Genomic DNA, 16,336 nt, shown 5'->3' on the forward strand with positions numbered 1-16,336 from the left:
GATCTGGGACCAGCCCCGCCCTGCCTTCTGGAAGGCTGCTGTGTTCAAGTCAGACAGCAGGGGGCACAGGTGCCTTCAGACGGAGGAGGCTGCCTGAGCTGGAGGCTGGCCTGCCTGCTGTCTGCAGAGTGCAGGACTCAGGCTGCGGACGCCCCTGGAGGCTGCTTTCCTGTACCACGCAGCTTGGAGCTCAGCCTGTTGCGCTTTCAGGGCAGGTGGCAGGGTACCGTCCCCTGGGACGCGCAGGGCTCCCAAGCAGACATGTGCTTCCAACATCCCGCTGAGCCCCAGGTCAGCCTCTTCCCAGCCTCCAGTTCTGGTGAACAGTGCCCAGTATATGTAGTTGTTCCCTGACTCTTCTGGGGCTCAGCAGCAGCTGCCACTTTTTTCATTTTCAAAAATGTATTTGCCATTTCGTGAAAGCCACCAAGATGGTTTTTTTCCAGCCTTGGGCAAGTTGGAGCTGTGGAATCTGGAGTGAATGAGGTCACTTGGATCTCGTTGCCTTTTTGTGAAGCCAGCAGTACAACGCAGTCACCCCCTCCTCCCTGCTGGGCTGTGTCTGAGGAGGCGGCCATCCCTGCCTGAGTGTAGGAAATGCGAGACGGGCCTGATCGGAGAACCAGCCTGTGTCCGGTGCCCCTTCCAGCCCCTGGGCCTTTGGCCAAGCCCCGTGGCGGGTGGGCCTGCCTTCCCAGCGTCTGCCTCAGCCCTGATAGGGGACAGTTGTTTGGCTCAAGGTGAGAAGTGGTTTTTAGACCTTGTTCCCTCACACCCCTGAGTCTGCTTTGTTTTCCTCCTGACCAGGTGAATTGTCTTGAGCCCCACCCTCACCTGCCTGTGCTGGCAACCAGTGGCCTAGACCATGATGTCAAGATCTGGGCACCCACAGCTGAAACTTCCACTGAGCTTACAGGGTTAAAGGACGTAAGTAGCTGACTGCCGATACCCATGTGCTGTTAGGAGTCTTTATTGGCGTAAGGATCACCTGCCCAGTTCTTTAACGGCACTGCGCTCAACGCTGTCTTCCACATCCTGCCATTGCCTCTCCAGGAGCGCCCCAGTCCAGAGGTCCTGGGGGCAGCTTTGAAGTGCTCCCAGTTCATAGAAGAGTTGGGAGTAGAGGACATCATTTTTTATTTGAAAACATCCCACTTTCTCAATGGATAAACCTGGGACATCCTTTCCTAATCGAACCTGCTCCACTTCAGTGTAACAGCTCCTGGGGGAAGTTTCTCCTGGGACAGAACGCCAGCCTTCTCTGACTGGGTCCAGGGTTCTTGCGCATCACCCAGCCCCGGCCCCACCCCTCTTTTGATCCCAGGTGATTAAGAAGAACAAGAGGGAACGGGATGAAGACAGCTTGCACCACACTGACCTGTTTGACAGCCACATGCTCTGGTTCCTCATGCATCACCTGAGACAGAGACGCCATCACCGGGTAGGCCAGAGTGGGCAGTGAGCTCTCAAGGGCAGGGATTCTCTCCAGAGGGCAGAATGCCCCAGGGCACACATTTCCTTCTTACTTTGAGGAAGCAGGTGGTCTTGGTTGGGTTTCTTATCCCTTGTCCCCCATTCCCATCAGAGCCCTGCTGTAGCCTTGGAAGAACCACTAGCAGAAATGGGTGGTGGCTGCTTTTTGTTCGCAATCGCCATGCGTGCATAGCGCTGTCTTCATAAAGGCAAAGGCATGGAGGTGGGAAAGGAGTTGAGAAGAAATTAAGCCTCAGGGTGACCCTTCTGTTTACCTGCCGGGCCTGTAAGAGGCCTAGAGCAGGGTAGCAAGCTGTGGCAGTCAGTATGCTGCCTGGTTTTGTAAGCAAAGTTTTAATGGAATATAGTCACAGCCATTTGTTTTTGTATCATCTGTGGCTGCTTTCACACTGCAACAACTGAGTTGAAGGGTTGTGACAGTTAATGTCCCGAGAGTCTAAAATATTTACTGTCTGGCCCTTTAAGAAAAATTTTGCAGACTCCTGGCCTAGGCATCTGAGTGACAGTGAAGACCTAACAGGCTTGTCCTCGTTCCCGGGAAGGTACTAACAGGCCTTTGCCATCCCACAGCGCTGGCGAGAACCTGGGCCTGGGGCCACGGACGCAGATTCCGACGAGTCTCCCAGCTCCTCAGACACCTCCGACGAGGACGAGGGCCCCGACCGCGTGCAGTGCATGCCCTCCTGAGGCCTGGCTCCCCGCAGGGGCGGGCTGGGCTGCCGGCCCCATCCTGCCTGGGCGGTCCTTTCCTGTCCAGGCCCTTAACACTCAGCAGAAACGCACTTTGGACTTCTTGCTTTAGATAAAAGACAACCCAGGAGAACGACAAACCAGAGGGAGCGAGCCTGCGGAGAGCACCTAGAAGTGGGAGTTGAATCCTGGCGGGGAGTGTTTCGTGGGGAGGTGCACAGGACTGCAGAAATAGCCTCTCTCCAAAGCCCTTTTTTTGGGAGGTTGGAGTGTATTTTGTGAACTGGTTTGGGGTAGGGAATGGGGTTTTCTTTTCTTTAAGCTTCCTGGTTTCTTGGTGGGGGTCGGGGGTTACCCAGCTGTTCAGTACCAAGGGGCCAGAGTGGGGGTGGTGGAGGTGCCGTTCTCTCTTTGGTTTAGGTTTTTGACCTTGTTTTCCTTTTTGACAGTTTGTTTCCCCCCTCACCACCCCTCCCCAACCCCATCCCAGGATCCTGTTTTTTTTCTGGGAAGTTCTTTGAGCCCCAACCATCCCACTCCCTTCACTTCCTTCCCACCCATTCGTTCTCTCTATTTCTCACAGTGTTTTGCACTTGATTATGTATCTTTCACTTTCCTCCCTTCACCCCACCACTCCCTATAGTAGGTCTGGTGAGGGAGGTTGGGGGCGGGGGGGAGGGGCAGAAGTGGAGGAAGAATAGGAAGGAGTTACCTCTTCTGTCACTGACAAAAGAAAGTTGTTTGGTGGCAGCAATCTCCCTGTCTCTCTCACTGTTAGAGGCCTAATTTTATATCTATAAATATATTAAAAAGCAAGTCAAATTTGGATGTATCATGTTAAAACTATTGTCAAAGTTTAAATACATATATATTCCCTCTGACTGCAATAAAGGGACTTACAGGAGAGACTGAGTGAGAGTAATGATGTGGGGGTGACGGCTGGGGCCATCCTACCTTCTGTGTGCGGCCCCTGGGGGTCGCGGCTCACCCCTTAGGATTTAGGAGGCTCAAGACGGGGGGAGTTCTCACTTCTGCCCTTCCCTGTTTTCTGCCACGGTCTTAGGGTTCAGAAAACAGAAAACTTTCAGCCTTTGCCTCAAATCTCCTGCTTCTCCTCAAGTCTCGGGGTTCCTAGGATGGCTCTTCTACCAGTAGAGTGGCCCGTCTTTAAAACTTGACGGAACTGTGGGTGGAAAGGGTTCTGCCACTGGAGACCGTCTCTCCTAGGGCGTGTGTGACGCAAGACACACCCCCCGCCCTTACCTTTAGCTGCTTGATTCTTTTAACCATCTGACTCCACACCAGCAACCTTCCATTGGGAAGGACCTCCTGGGTTTGACTTTATACCTTGTCCACCTCTTGATACCTTGGGATTGAGGGACAAGTTGTTACTCTAAGGATTGATTAAGGTGGCTGGGGCAGGGACATCTGTCTTACTACTGGTCACTAAAGTCCCAACTGAATTCTTGCCCTTAAATGCTTTTGCTGCTATTTCTTTGCCCCCAACCAGGAATTCTGTGTCCTGGGACAGTCAGATTCTACTAGAGCAGGCCAGGAAGGAAGGGAAGAGTGAAAGGATGGGATTCCCAGACACTCCTTCCTCCTGCCCCTTCTCCCAGCAGCCCTCAGTCCCGTGTCAGCTGCTGCACTTCCTCCCTGCGGTGGGGAATGTGTGGGGACCGAGGGGTCTGTGTTCCTGTTGCCGGTGGGGGCATGGAGCGGGCCGAAAACCATGCACTCTGGAATTTGTTGTGTATTTTCTCTCAGTAAAGCTTTTTTTTTTCTGACTACTCTGTGTGTGATATGTGGGCCATTCATTCATGATGGGCTATTTTTGCTCCTTCAACATAGGTGTCTAGCCCTGCCCTCGTTACGATTTTAGGAAGTCCAGTCTGGGATATCCACATTTCCAGTGCCTGGGTGCCAGCTAGAGATTTCTAAGTTGCATAGGCCTCAGAGCTCAGTGCTACTCAGGAGATAGGGGGTGTGGGGTACTTACCCACTAGGGGTGTTCTCCTAGCCTCTGTTTCAGGCTGCAGTGAGGGGGCTTGGGACTAAATATAGCTCCCCCTCCCTTACCAGTCATTCAAAGGCTCCCAGATCCTGGCCATTCACAGAAATTCTAGAATCAGGTACAGGTACAGTACAATCAGTCACCTTTATTCCAGGGTTAGAACAAGGCCGTGCACACTGCAGATAGAGGCGCACAAGATAGGGGCTCTCACAGCGGTACACAGGGTGGGAGGGCAGGTTAGTCTTAGATTATTTTGCCTTACAGAGAAATTACTAGACTCTGCTGAATAAACATCCTGTCTCCCTTCTCCCATCTCATTCTCTCCTCTTTTCATAGAAAGCTTCCTTATTCTCTCATTCTCTCACTCTGTCTTGCTCTCTCTCTCTTCACATACCCTGACTGGAAGGACAGTTCGTGCTCATTCCCCCTCCCCACATTCTACAAGTGTCTCTCTCGCTTTGAGGGAGAAGCCAGACAGGGCTGGGAAACTTGAGAAGGTCCTTTAAGGCCAAACTGGAGTACTCAAGGTTTATGTATTAAGGCAGGTACCTGCGGCAGCGGCCAGAGGGGACGCGCAAGCTGGGCTGGGCTGGGAGTAGAGGGTGCTCTCCAACCAGTCTGGCTTCTTGCCTCTTCCAAAGCCACGTCTCCCCTCCCACTAAAGTTTTGGTCACACATCCTAAAGACTCCTAACTTAAAACATTCTCTAAATAGTCTCTTGAGAGTGAATGTAATGTAAATTTTTTTAAAATTCTTTTTGTTGACTGTGAGGCAGTTTGACTCTGCCCCTCCCTTCACTGCAGCATTCCCCTCCGGCCCCAACTCTGGCCTAGACAGTAAGTTAATGCTAGACACCACAAAAAAGGGCAGACATGGCAGTGCGGGTTTAATATACATATATGTAGAATATATATGTACACACAGTTAGCACGGTCGGGGTGCAGAGGGCATCTCAGGACAGGCGGGAGGCTGGGCTGGCTGGACTCTAGTGATTTGGCTGACAGGTGTTCACAAGCCCCAGGTGCCAGGATGTTGGGGGAGAGGGGTTCCCATGGCCCTCCCAGGTGGAATGGGATCAGTGCAAAGAAAAACCCTAGCTTCTTCCCTTCTTTCTGGCTTGGGGTGTTTTAGACCAGGGAGACAGGGAAGGTTGCCTGCAGTAACCACATTGGGACCCAAGAGGTGAGGCAGCATTGGAGTTAAAACCTAAGGATCCCATTCCCCAACCTCTGTAGTTCGGGATCACTATGTGCAACAGTCTGAGGAGGAATACGGAGTGGGAAAGGGACCCTCTCTGCCCTCACCCCCCTCAGGCTCAGTGGGGCATGCTCCCAGCACAGGCTCTCCAGAGCAGAGGTGGGGGTGGGTACTCAATGCTGGGTGCTTGGCAGGGTTCAAACTTTGGGGCCAGGATAGGATCCACTGGTCCTCTCGGATCCCTGGGTCCACCCATCATAGGCTCATGAGATGGGAGCAGAAAGGGACCTGCTTGCCCAGGCCCTGCAACCTGAGGGCCAGCTGGAGACGACTCAGCCAGGCCAGCACGGGGGGGCACACACTGGGCTCCGGCTTCCCTTCGCCCCTTCCAGGTGGGCTTGGGTAGCCTCCTCACCTTCCCTCTTACTGCTTTTCATGAGACCCACCCCTTTGTCCCAGGTCTCACCCCCACCTCAGCTCCTCAATGTAGGGAAATACAGGTCCTTTCTGCTCCCACACTTTAGAGTTGTGGGGGAACGGGAAGGAAAGGGAAGGAGGAATGTGCCCATTTCTATTTGCATAGAAACAGCCTCCCTCTCCTCCTAGAGTGGGAGAACCGAGCCCCCCCCCAGCCCCTGACCCCCACCCCCTCACAAGGAGGGGGAGCATGATGAGCTAGACACACAGACAGACAGAGCGTGCGCACACGCACACACACGCGCACAGGACGGGGGTTAGGACCAGGTTAGTAAGTGGGTAGGCTGGGGGGTTGCCCTTGCCCCCTCCCCTGGAGGATGGGGGAAGGGAATGGTCCGATGAAGGTCCAACCTTCCTCCTCTTCCCTTGCTCAGGCTTTCTTCGGTGGAGGGGCCAATTTGATGATCTCTTCCTCAGAGGGCTGCCGGATAATGTCTGGAGGCAAAAAGGGACGTGTCCGTGGACGGAGGGCACAGGAGGCACCAGGCAGGCCTACTGAGCATCCCACGTCCCCAGAATTCAAGTACTCCAAGGACGATCAGTGGGAGGGCAGAGGGGCATGCTCAAGGCATGGCCTCTTCTCACCTTTGTACTTCTTGGCACTGGGGATACGAGTCAGCTTGGTGTCCAGCTCATCCTCCTCGGAGATCTTCAGCACACGGGTTCTGTAGTCAACCACCATAGTGAGTAGATCGGGACGGCGGGAGATCTCAAAGATGTGCTCGATGTAGGAGAGGTTGTCTGGAGAAGGCAGGAGACGGGGGAAGGGCTCGGCTGCAGGGGTCGGCTTCCAGAAGCCAGGCCAAGCCGTCCGCACCAGTTACCGGACAGGGCAGCACTGGGAGGAGGGGCTGCTATGCCAGGAACAGGGAGCTAAGGCATCAAAAGCCAGTACAGACTGTTCCCAGGAGGGACCAGCTGCTGATCAGGGAAGTTTCTAGATTATGGATTTAGAATGGGGGATTTAAGTTAAATAGCAGGTCCTGTGTTGGGGGGAGTGAGAATAGAAAAATTAACTGTGCTTTCAAATACCCAACACCCACCGTGTCCCTCTTCCACTTTGCTTCCAAGTAAGGATCAGAAAGAATTTGCTGACAACACACATGGGACTGGAGGGGTCGAATCTCTAGATGACCCAGAGAAGATTCTGGGCCCAGTGAAGAACGTAATCCTGAACGAGAGAAGGCACGGGCATGGCTGGACGGATGCTTGCTGTGGCTCGGCCGGTTCTCAGAGGGCCGCTGCCCTCAGACCTTCCCGGGGCCTCCCGCTGACGACTGCAGTCCCCTCACTGTGCCATGTCCTTCCATCTCCCTCCGTGCTGTCCCTGCTAGTGTCTCTGAAGGGCCCTCAGGACGCTCATCTGTCAAATACCCCATCCACCAAGGCCCTGCACAGCATGGCCTTAACTTACCTTTCCAGCCCCTAAACACCCCATGCCCTAGTCTAGCTAAGCAGGACCCCTTGTTTTTCCCAACACACCAGGTACTCCCACCTCTGTGACTATGGTCCTGTGCCAAGCACGCTCCCCTTTCAATCTGCTCTGAAATGCCACCTGCCTTTCAGGGCCATCTTAAATACCAGCGCCTCCCTACTGCTTCTCCCAGAGCAATGGTCTCTAAAAGTGGGCAAGAAAATGTTAGAATTTGTGGTTTTGTTTTTAAATGTTGTCACTTTCAACTTCAATTTTAACATTGTTACACATGGGCTAACAGCACAGTATCTGAGGGGTACTGTTGGCTGACAAGGGGCACAGTGAAGCATGGAAAGACCGCTGCCCTGTAGCCCCCGACTGTCAGCACATCGCTCATCCCGCCGGGCTGAGAGGGGCGTGCTCTGCACGTACAGGAGCTCTGAGTGCCTTTCCGTTGGCTGGACAGACTGAGCCCGAGAGTGCCTGAGAGGCCGGTGGCAGGGCGCCCGCACCCCCGCCCCACCTTTGTCCAGCTTGTGGTGGCTCTCCAGGAAGCTGAACCAGGCCCTGCCAGTGGTGATCGCCTCACTCTTCTCGCTGGGGATGTCCTCCTTGCAGGCTGATTTGAGCTGTTCCAGATCTTCAAGGGTGATGTTGTTGGTCAGGTCCTGGAGGAGGGTCCCGTACTCGGCCATGACTAGGAGCAGAACAAAGGGAGAGAAGGCCGAGCTTGAGGCGCACCTCTACCCACCTGGGTCCTCCACCCTGCCAGGCGTGTGCCTAGGATACGCAGCTGGGGAGGTGGGAGAAGATGGGAAGAAACTCAGAAGTTAGGGGCCAGGCTGGAAGCTAGAGTGACAAGTCACACCTCCTCCCCCCTCATCTTTTTTCTCCATTTTCCCTGTTACCCTGGCAACAGCTCCCCTGACTGAGGAGGCGGTTACCATAGCAACCTGCTCCCGATCTTTCTTACCCGCTGCCTCTAAGTCCCCACCCCCCCACCCATTAAAAAAAAAAAAAAAAACTGCCCAGGGAGAGCTGCTTGTGGCAGAGAAGCAAAAATGGGTCTGGAGGGGGCTGGCAGGGGCTGGCTGGAACTCCTGGCTTGTAGCTTCCATTCTTCCTGAGAAGCACAGGGGTCCCTGACTTCAGCTCCACTACCCCACCAAGGACTCATGTAGGATGGACGCCAAGTTGCATGGTCTGATGGTCCCCAGCCCCTCCGTGCTCAGCCCTGTACACAGTCATTAGGGCCTGGGGGTAAGGTGGGGAGTGGAGAAGCAGTGCACCCTTTATGGAGCCCATTTTCTCTTTTGATCGCTGCTGGGCCTCCACACAGCTCTCTCTCCTAGCCTTTGTGCTATGCCTGCAGCCCCCGCGCCCAAGAATACCAAACGGCTGGCGCTGGCCCCCTGCCCAGTTCCCAGGCTGGCTGGGTGGCAGGGGAAGGGGTTTCCATGCAGTGTGGGGAGTGTCTGGCAGGAAGGAGGTGGCCCTGCTGCCCTCACATCCGGGGCACCGCCTTCAGCCTAACTTCCCAAAGGGGGCTGGGAAAGGCTAGTCCTCACCTAGACCTGCAGCCCATTCCTCTCAGGAAGGTCCTCCAGTGAAAAAGGGGAGAACATTTTTAGGTCCACCTTCCACACTAAGATAGGAACTGTGGCTAAGACAGGAAGAAAGGTCCTTAGAATGAACTCTTTCGATTAGATAAAATGTGAATTCCTAGTGGTGAGTTTTAAAACAGGGTTTTCCCCTCACAATGAGTATACATTTCTTTTATAATCAGAAAAGTAAAGCATTTTGAGAAGTAAATTACTTAATAAACTTAAAAAAAAACTGTGGCTAGACTAAGGGGTGCAGCAAGGAGCTCCATGACCTTGTACCTGACTGAGACTGCCCGCAAATCACAATAGGCTGGGAATATGGCAGATAGAAAGGGGCTGGTTCCTTATTTCTGGCCTACGTAGAGAAACTGAGGCAGAGAACCATGGTCACTACGTACATACGTAGTAAGAGGCGCAGACACAGAGTCCCCATTCACAGCTCCCTACTTGGGCCAGAACAAAGAAGCACCCTTGGTGGCAGGCGCTGTGACACAAACACAGCCAGGCAGCAGGGCCAGACGCCCCCTACAAGGAACAGGCAGTGAAAGGCACGCTTACTTGCACACCCAGGTGCAACCAGACGGAAGGGCCCAGCGGAGGCCTTGCCAGGCTGGGCCAGTAACAATGCTCTCTGACTGTCAGCACCAGGAACCGTCCCCGCCTTGAAATCTAGGTCACAGCAGCAGGCTCTGGAGCCCAGCACCCCCTGCCCCCTGATAATCTGAGGACAGAAAGGGGAGGGTGCAAGCAAGAGGGATGATGGGGAGGAGGTCCACAGAGGACAATAATGGAGGGTGGTGGTGTATGAGAAAAGCTGAAAAAGAGAGGGCAGCACATGGGACAGAGGCGAGAGGCCACCAGAAAGATCCTGCCCCAGTGGAGGGGACCTCAGACCAAACCCTCAGCTGCAAAATGGGACATAATTTAGGGTCATCCTAGCCTCCTTTCATGAAGAAGAGTTTGTAAATAGATCCTGTGGGAGGACAGTGTGTGTGTCTGTGTGTCTGTCTCCTGGGAGAATTAAGATTTAGGGCTCTGAATCTAAACCCAGACTTCCAGGGAAGGGAGGCAGGCAGGGATCAACGTGTGTGACACCCACCCACCCAGGGTGGGGGGTGGTGTGTAGGCACTTTCTAAGCGTGAAACAGATACAAGGAGGCTTCTAAGAGAAACAGGGTGGGAATGTTAAGGTGGCAAGAGAGGAATGTGTGTGCACCCGGCTTCGCAGGGCTCCCTGGGTGTGGGCACGGGTATGGGAGGGGATGGCGGCTGGGATCTGCGGGGTGTGGACGTTCTGCACTGGATGTGTGGCTGAGTCTCTGCAGTCTGTGTGATTGTGTGTCTGAACCAGCTGACAGTATGGATAATAAGAAGGTCTGTAATCACCGACTCACATCCAGAGAAGAGGAAGGGTGAGGGGATCGTGCAGAATGGAGGAAGAGAGCTGAGCTGCGAGGAGGAAAAGGCTGAGGCTGCAAACAAGGGGTCCTGGGGGCGGGGAGCCCATCCTAGGAGGAGGCTGCAGCCTCAGCTCAGCTGTCACCAAAGCAACCTCAGTTCTGGGTGCCCCCCCCCAGCCATCAGGACAATGGCACCACTGGAGGGGAGGGGCGTGGGGAGTGGTGAGTAAGAAGGGATAGAAAGGACAGGAGTAAGCCAGCCCTCCCCCCCTGTCACATCCTCCACCCAGAGCAGGGACAGGCCTGCTGCTTGCCTCCCTGGAGAGACCCCCTGTACCCAGGCCTGGGTGTGGCAGCAGGGCCAAGGACAGCCCCTTGGGGAGTTCGGGGAGGGTACATTTGGGGTGCAGGGCGGTGCAATCTCCTCACGGGGCTCCCAGGTCTCAGCGCTCAGCCATTGTCTTGGGTGGTCTGGCCATGGTGGGGCTTGGCAGAAACTCAGCTTCTCCACTCTGTCACTTTCCTTGCCCAAGACTCAGGCTTCTTGAGGGCCTAGACAGGAGCCTCCACCCCTCCTAGCTCTGAAAATTTCCCCTGATGTCTGGAGCAGTGCAGAGGCCGCCCAGGGAACACCAGGCAGCCTGGGCGGAGGCCGTTCTTGGGACAGGATACCCGGCAGGAACCGGGAACCGGAGCTGAGGCTGCCAGGAAGTCGGTCCCCTTCCCTCGCGATCATTCTGCGCTCTGCTCACGGCCTCCTCACACCTTCCTTCCTTCCTCCCTCCCTCTCCTTCCAAGCTGGCCCCAGGTGGAGCCCTGACAAAGGTGGAACCAACTGAGGATGCTGGGGAAGAGGGGCCGGAGGTCAGGGCCATTACATGCTACCTTTTAGGGTGGGAGTTGGGGTGCTTTGTGGGCATGGGGCAGGAAGGAGCCGGCCCCAGGGCACTTTGAGAAACCTAGCCAGGTGGGATAGCCACCTGTGGAGGAGGTCGCCACACCAGAAGAATGTGTGTGCACCCTGACGGGAATTCACGATTACCCCCCCTCCCCAGCACTTGGTTCCAAATCCTCAACCTACGAAAGCCTGCGCATTAGAGCTGCTGCCCTCCCCTCTCACATCTGCTGCAGCTGCCTGCGGTGGAGAGGAGGGGCGATTCCACAGCTGCAAGGACCTGGAGATCCCGGCCTAGGCCTCCCGGCGGGCCGCGTGGGATTGGGGTGGGAGGTGGTAATCAAGAGGCAGAGGGGTGGGAAGGGGGACGGCAGGGCTCCCATTTTGAATTCTGGGCCCCAAATTCAAGCAGTCCTGTAGTTCATCCCTAATTACTCTTTCATGTCATATACTCCATTGACTCCCTCCCTCAGCTTCTATTCAGCCTGCCGGGTGGGGGGAGACCTTTATTCCTGTAGCAAAGGAAGAGGCTCTAGGGCCCCACAGTCTAACTGGGAATGAAGGGAGGCAAAACACGTGAGCCCCAACATGTTCAGTCCAGTCCCAGAGCAAAACGGGTTACCCCTGGGAACAGGGGCACTGCTGCGCCTTCAGCCCTTAGTCTAGGAGAAGAAGACGAGACCCAGATGGGGGTGGGGGTGTCAGGAGACCCCGGACACTGGGTCAGGCAGGCCGGCAGGGGGTGGCCTGTGTGCTCTCCGCTCCTCTCCCACCTGTCTCTCCTCACCCATTTCCTCTCCCTGGTCTCCCAGCTCTCTTCTCCTTTCCTTCCAGTGGGCTGGCATCCTGTCCCACCGGGTGGTAGCCATGAACAGATACTCAGGACTCCTGAGAGCAGTGACTCAGTGTCCCCATCTGAATACTCAGAGCTCCCATATGTTAGGCAGGAGTGAGTTTCCTGCTGTAAAGAGACAGCAAGTTTGGCGGGGACGGGCCTGGGTTGGCTGGCGACATACAGGTTGGTGGTGTCCGCCGTGGCTTTGTGCGTGAGCATCAGTGTGGGAGTGAGGGGTTGGCATGGCTCCGAAGGCCTCCTCTTCCTGTGTGATGACACGTGCAGCCTCAGTGGGCACAGGTGTCAGGGACAGGAGGAAGTAGGCAGCCAGGGCAGCAGCCAGCCTAGGGCATCTCTGGCAGTTTCCCCCACCAGAGTGTTTAACCACAAAGGGAAGAGCAATTAAAGCTAATCGCAGTGACAGCCTGGGGGCCAGGCACGTAGAGAAACAGAAACAGATTCAGCGTTTCCCCAGCTCCCCCCACTCTCTGCCTTCCCGCTCTCCACTCGGCGGCCCCCGTGGTCCACTGCCCGGCACGCTCCGTGCCGCCTCGGTCTCCCACTTCCTCCCTCCCCGTCCCCGGCCATGTTTCGGTCCCTCTCACACACATTCCTCTCTCTCTCTCTCTCTCTCTGACTCGGGCCCCATCCTCGCTGGCTGACTCACTCTCATTCTTTCTCCCCCTCTCCCACCCCCTCTTCCATCCCGCGGCCACACAGATGCCCAGAAACCAGCCTCTCCCAGCACCCTTAGCTCTAGCTGGACCCAACAGGAGGGGCCGCAGCCCCTGCCCTCCTGACTCACGCGGGTTCAGGGCACCGGGCTCACTCCCCGAAAGCCTGTCTCCCTGTCCTGGAGTGAGACCAGGATTTTCTCCCATCTTTTCCCACTGTTTCAAAGAGGGCAATCCGCAGCCCAGGGCTGGGAGGAGGCGCCCAGAAAACCAGGGTGGACGTGGGCACGCTGCCCGCCACCCAGCCGCCCGGTTAGGCGATGCCCTCTTCCAGGAGGCTGCTGGGGGCGGCAGTGGCGCTGAGGTGTGGCGCTGGATGTGTAGCGCGTTGGGGATTTGCTGTGTGCGAAATGTGTGTAAGAGTCACATGGGCGTGTGTCACTGTGTGTGCCGGCGAGTCTCTCGTAGGTGTGTGTGCCCCCGTCAGTCCTGACACGGATTATGTGAAGTTAATCAGGGCTTTCACGTTAGCGACCTCGCCCCCCAGGCCCCCGGCTCCTTCCTCCTACCTCCGGACAGGCTCCCGCCAGTCCCACCTTCCGCGGGGGCCCGGGGCGGAGAGCGGCCCGCAGCAGGGGCGGCCGCCGGGGAGCTGAGGCGCCGGGGCAGGGAGACCGCCGGCCGCCGCGAGTCCGGGGCCAGGGCAGGGGAGGCGGCGCGGGAGGCGGCGGCCGGGAAGCTGCCTCCACCCGACGCCCAGGCCCGGTCGGGCTCCCACGCGCCGGGCCGCGCGGACAGGGCGGCCCGAGCCACGCCGCCGCCGCGCACTCGGCGCCCGGGACGCGCCTCCGGGGCCCCTCGCCGCCCGCCGCCCGCGCTCCCCGCCGCCCCGAGCCCCCCAGGCCCGCCGCCCGCCCCGCGCGCCCTCTCACCGCCTCCGGGGCTGAGCGCTCAGGGCGCGGGCACGCGACGTCCCCGGTTCCCGAGCGGCGTCCGGAGCCTCCTGCTCGGCTCCCGCTGCCGCCGCCGCCGCCGCCGCCTCTTCCGCCCGCGGAGCCGAGCCGAGCCCGGCGCCGCCTCGCCCCACCCGGCGGGCCGTGATGTCAGAGCCGGGGAGGGGCGGGGCGCGAGGAGGCGGAGGGGCCGGGGGCGCCGGGGGGCGGGGCGCGGGGAGGAGCAGGGCCGGGGGCGCCGGGGGGCGGGGAAGGGTAGGCGGAGGGGCCGTGGGCGCCGGGGGGCGGGGCGCGGGGAGGCGGAGGGCCGGGGGCGCCTGGAGCGCCGGGGGCGAGAAGGGGAGGGCCGGCTCGGGGCGCTGCCTCTGCCCCTAAGGGCGAACCCCGCTCCCGGGCCTGAGTCTTCCCGGGGGGACACCCCCCTCCCGGAACCTTCCCTGAGCGCAGGGCTGGGCCCTGGGGGGCCCGGGGTAAGGCAGGGTGTGGGGGCTGGAGGGCCTTTGGCCTCCGGCTCCTCGTAGCCGCCCGGCTTGGAATTTGGAAAACCTTCTTGCCCCCAGGGGCTGGGGACGCTCACACGCACCCCCAGGGGTGGGGGGAGGGGAGAGTCGTGGCCCGGAGCCACTTGTGGCCTCCTTACCCCCTCCACCCGCCACTGATCTCTCTCCAGGATGATGCCAGCGGCCCCCTCGTGTTCCTCTCACCTTTCCCAACTATACCACCTCACACCTTCTCCCCACCATGATGTAATTTTATTTTCTGGGGAGAAAAAGAACAGCAATGAGCTCAGTATGCAAATATAGACAATTTGCAAAGCCACACTTGGTCTGCGGGGCTCTGCCCCTCTGCCCAGGCCCCGCAGGGCAGCTCTCACTTCCCCTCCATCCAGGGACTTTCCTCCCCAGAGTCTCAGCCAGACTGAAAGAGGGAAGGAAGAACTGGGGAAGCATCTGTTTCACCCCATCTTCAACCTCAGGGGTCTCGCCTCAACTCCGGCAGAGTCTGGCCCTGGCAGGAGGTCTGAGCCCCAGCAGTGTCTGTGCCACCTCTGGAGCCACCCTGGCCTCACTGGTGCTCGGGCCTGGCTGAAACCCTCAGGAAGCCCAGGTGAGCCCCTCCTTCCTGGAGTCTGCACTGCCCCTATGGGGCTCCAGCTCCTCTGCCCTTCTGTCTGCTGTTCCCTGACCCCTCCATCAGTTCTGCCCTTGTCCCTTTGAGAGCAACGCCCCCCAATCTGCCTTTGTGTATATCTCATTCATTCTGTGCTGTGGGGCTAAAAACAATTTCCTGAGCATCTCTGGCACTTGGAGAAACGTAATGACTTAACTACATACAGTCCGTGAGGTTCCTGTCTTCCTGAGGCAGCAGGTGCAGGGGACTCGGGCTTCCTGCTGGCTCTACTCTTTGGGCAGGCTAGGTCTCTGGACGTCAGGGTCCTTGCCCGTAACCTGGGGATGCTGATGCCCAATTTACAGGATTCTTCTGAGCTTTAAGTCCCTCGGTTCTGGAACAGATGGGTGCTTAAACCATGGGCGCTGTTGTTTAGTCTGGGCCTTCCGCTGAAGGAAGTTTGACAGTAAGCTCCCGCATTATTGTATTGCCAGGTGCCCATACTATGTAACTGTTAAGTGGGTATGTGGTGGAAGAAGGCATGTTTCTACTCTACATTCCTGCTGCTGCCTCTAGGAGCACTTCCTGGATTTGTCGGGAGGGTGAATGCTTCTGTGATCTCAGGTCTTAGAAGTCCTCTCCGTCACCTAGCAGCACCATTAAACCTGACCCATGAAAACCCTAGTGTCTATTAGTTATGGACTTGTGCAGTTGCTTGGTTCCCCCATCCTGACTCCAGGACACATATGCCTGCCTGGGCTCTGCTGGAGAGACTCTAGATCTTCCCACCAGGGACTCCAGGTCTGGGGATCTTGAGTGTGCAAAACTCAGCAGTCTCCGCTCCATTCCCATATCCAGGTCCAAGCTCTCCGAGAACTCTGTGCAAGTTCTCCCAGCTGCACTCTCCTCCCTCCATCCATCCGGCTCACCAGCACCAGATTAAAGTTCGCCTTCCTCCCCAGCTCACAACCCGGCGCCATTGTGCCCGCCCCACCTCACAGCCACCACTTGGACTTGTCTTCCCACCTGTCTGGTCTCTTCTGTGCCCCCAAGATTCTGCCAGTGCTTCTGATGTTTCCACCCACGGAAATGTCCCCTCCCGACTCCTGTGCCCCCAGTCAAATTGAACTCTTCATTTAAGGGCTAGAAAATGCCAACTTCCTTTGTGAAGACACCAGAGCCCGCTGTGATCCCTCTCCTCTGAACCCATTCTGTTAGCCCTCATTTATTAGGGACTGATTTGGTTGTGTGCCAGGCCTTTCAGGCACAGAGAAAAGGCCTGGGTTCCTGCTTTCAAGGGGCTTGCGGTCTAGTTGGGAGGATGGCCATGTAAGTGAAGAGCTGGGCACTCGAATGGTGGTGGCCAGGGAGAGGGCAGTGTGAACCCTGAGGACCCACAGGAGGGGTGCCCTCCTGGAAGGCTGAGGCAGAGTTCTTTGGGCTCCATCTTCACTGTTCAAGAGCTGCAGGGAGGGCCCTATCAGCAGCACATAATCACTTAATTACATATTGCTTTGTATTTTTCTTCAATTGTTTAGTGTGCTTGTCTTGACTTCCCAGTGAGGCTAATCAGCTCAAG

General features: G+C 57.1%; 2 protein-coding genes across 8 annotated transcripts in view; one reads left to right on the forward strand and one right to left on the reverse strand.

Annotated features, from left to right (window-relative positions):
* The window catches only part of DCAF8 (DDB1 and CUL4 associated factor 8), a 37,335-nt gene extending 33,361 nt beyond the window's left edge, over positions 1-3,974 (forward strand). For all 7 annotated transcript variants that reach the window (XM_073221832.1, XM_073221831.1, XM_073221833.1 and 4 more), the window contains 3 exons: positions 808-927; positions 1,325-1,441; positions 2,065-3,974. In XM_073221832.1, coding sequence (XP_073077933.1) covers positions 808-927; positions 1,325-1,441; positions 2,065-2,181 — 354 coding nt within the window. In that variant the 3' untranslated portion in view covers positions 2,182-3,974. The remainder of the gene's footprint in view (positions 1-807; positions 928-1,324; positions 1,442-2,064) is intronic.
* A 349-nt stretch (positions 3,975-4,323) lies between these two features.
* PEA15 (proliferation and apoptosis adaptor protein 15) lies at positions 4,324-13,787 on the reverse strand. The gene is made up of 4 exons (XM_037023872.2): positions 13,627-13,787; positions 7,810-7,983; positions 6,458-6,613; positions 4,324-6,307 (listed from the first exon to the last, which is right to left on the reverse strand). The coding sequence occupies exons 2-4, from the start codon at positions 7,979-7,981 to the stop codon at positions 6,243-6,245; spliced, it is 393 nt and encodes a 130-aa protein (XP_036879767.1). The 5' UTR covers positions 7,982-7,983; positions 13,627-13,787; the 3' UTR covers positions 4,324-6,242.
* Positions 13,788-16,336: the final 2,549 nt, after the last annotated feature.

The sequence above is a fragment of the Manis javanica genome, chromosome 14, assembly GCF_040802235.1.
Source record: "Manis javanica isolate MJ-LG chromosome 14, MJ_LKY, whole genome shotgun sequence".
In the NCBI taxonomy this organism is placed as follows: Eukaryota; Metazoa; Chordata; class Mammalia; order Pholidota; family Manidae; genus Manis; species Manis javanica.

Coding starts and splice junctions, on each gene's coding strand:
- PEA15 (XM_037023872.2), bottom strand. CDS start 7,981: ATGGCCGAGTACGGGACCCTCCTCCAGGACCTGACCAACAACATCACC. Junction 6,614..7,809: donor CCACCACAAGCTGGACAAAG/GTGGGGCGGGGG, acceptor TGCCTTCTCCAG/ACAACCTCTCCTACATCGAG. Junction 6,308..6,457: donor CAGTGCCAAGAAGTACAAAG/GTGAGAAGAGGC, acceptor TTTTGCCTCCAG/ACATTATCCGGCAGCCCTCT.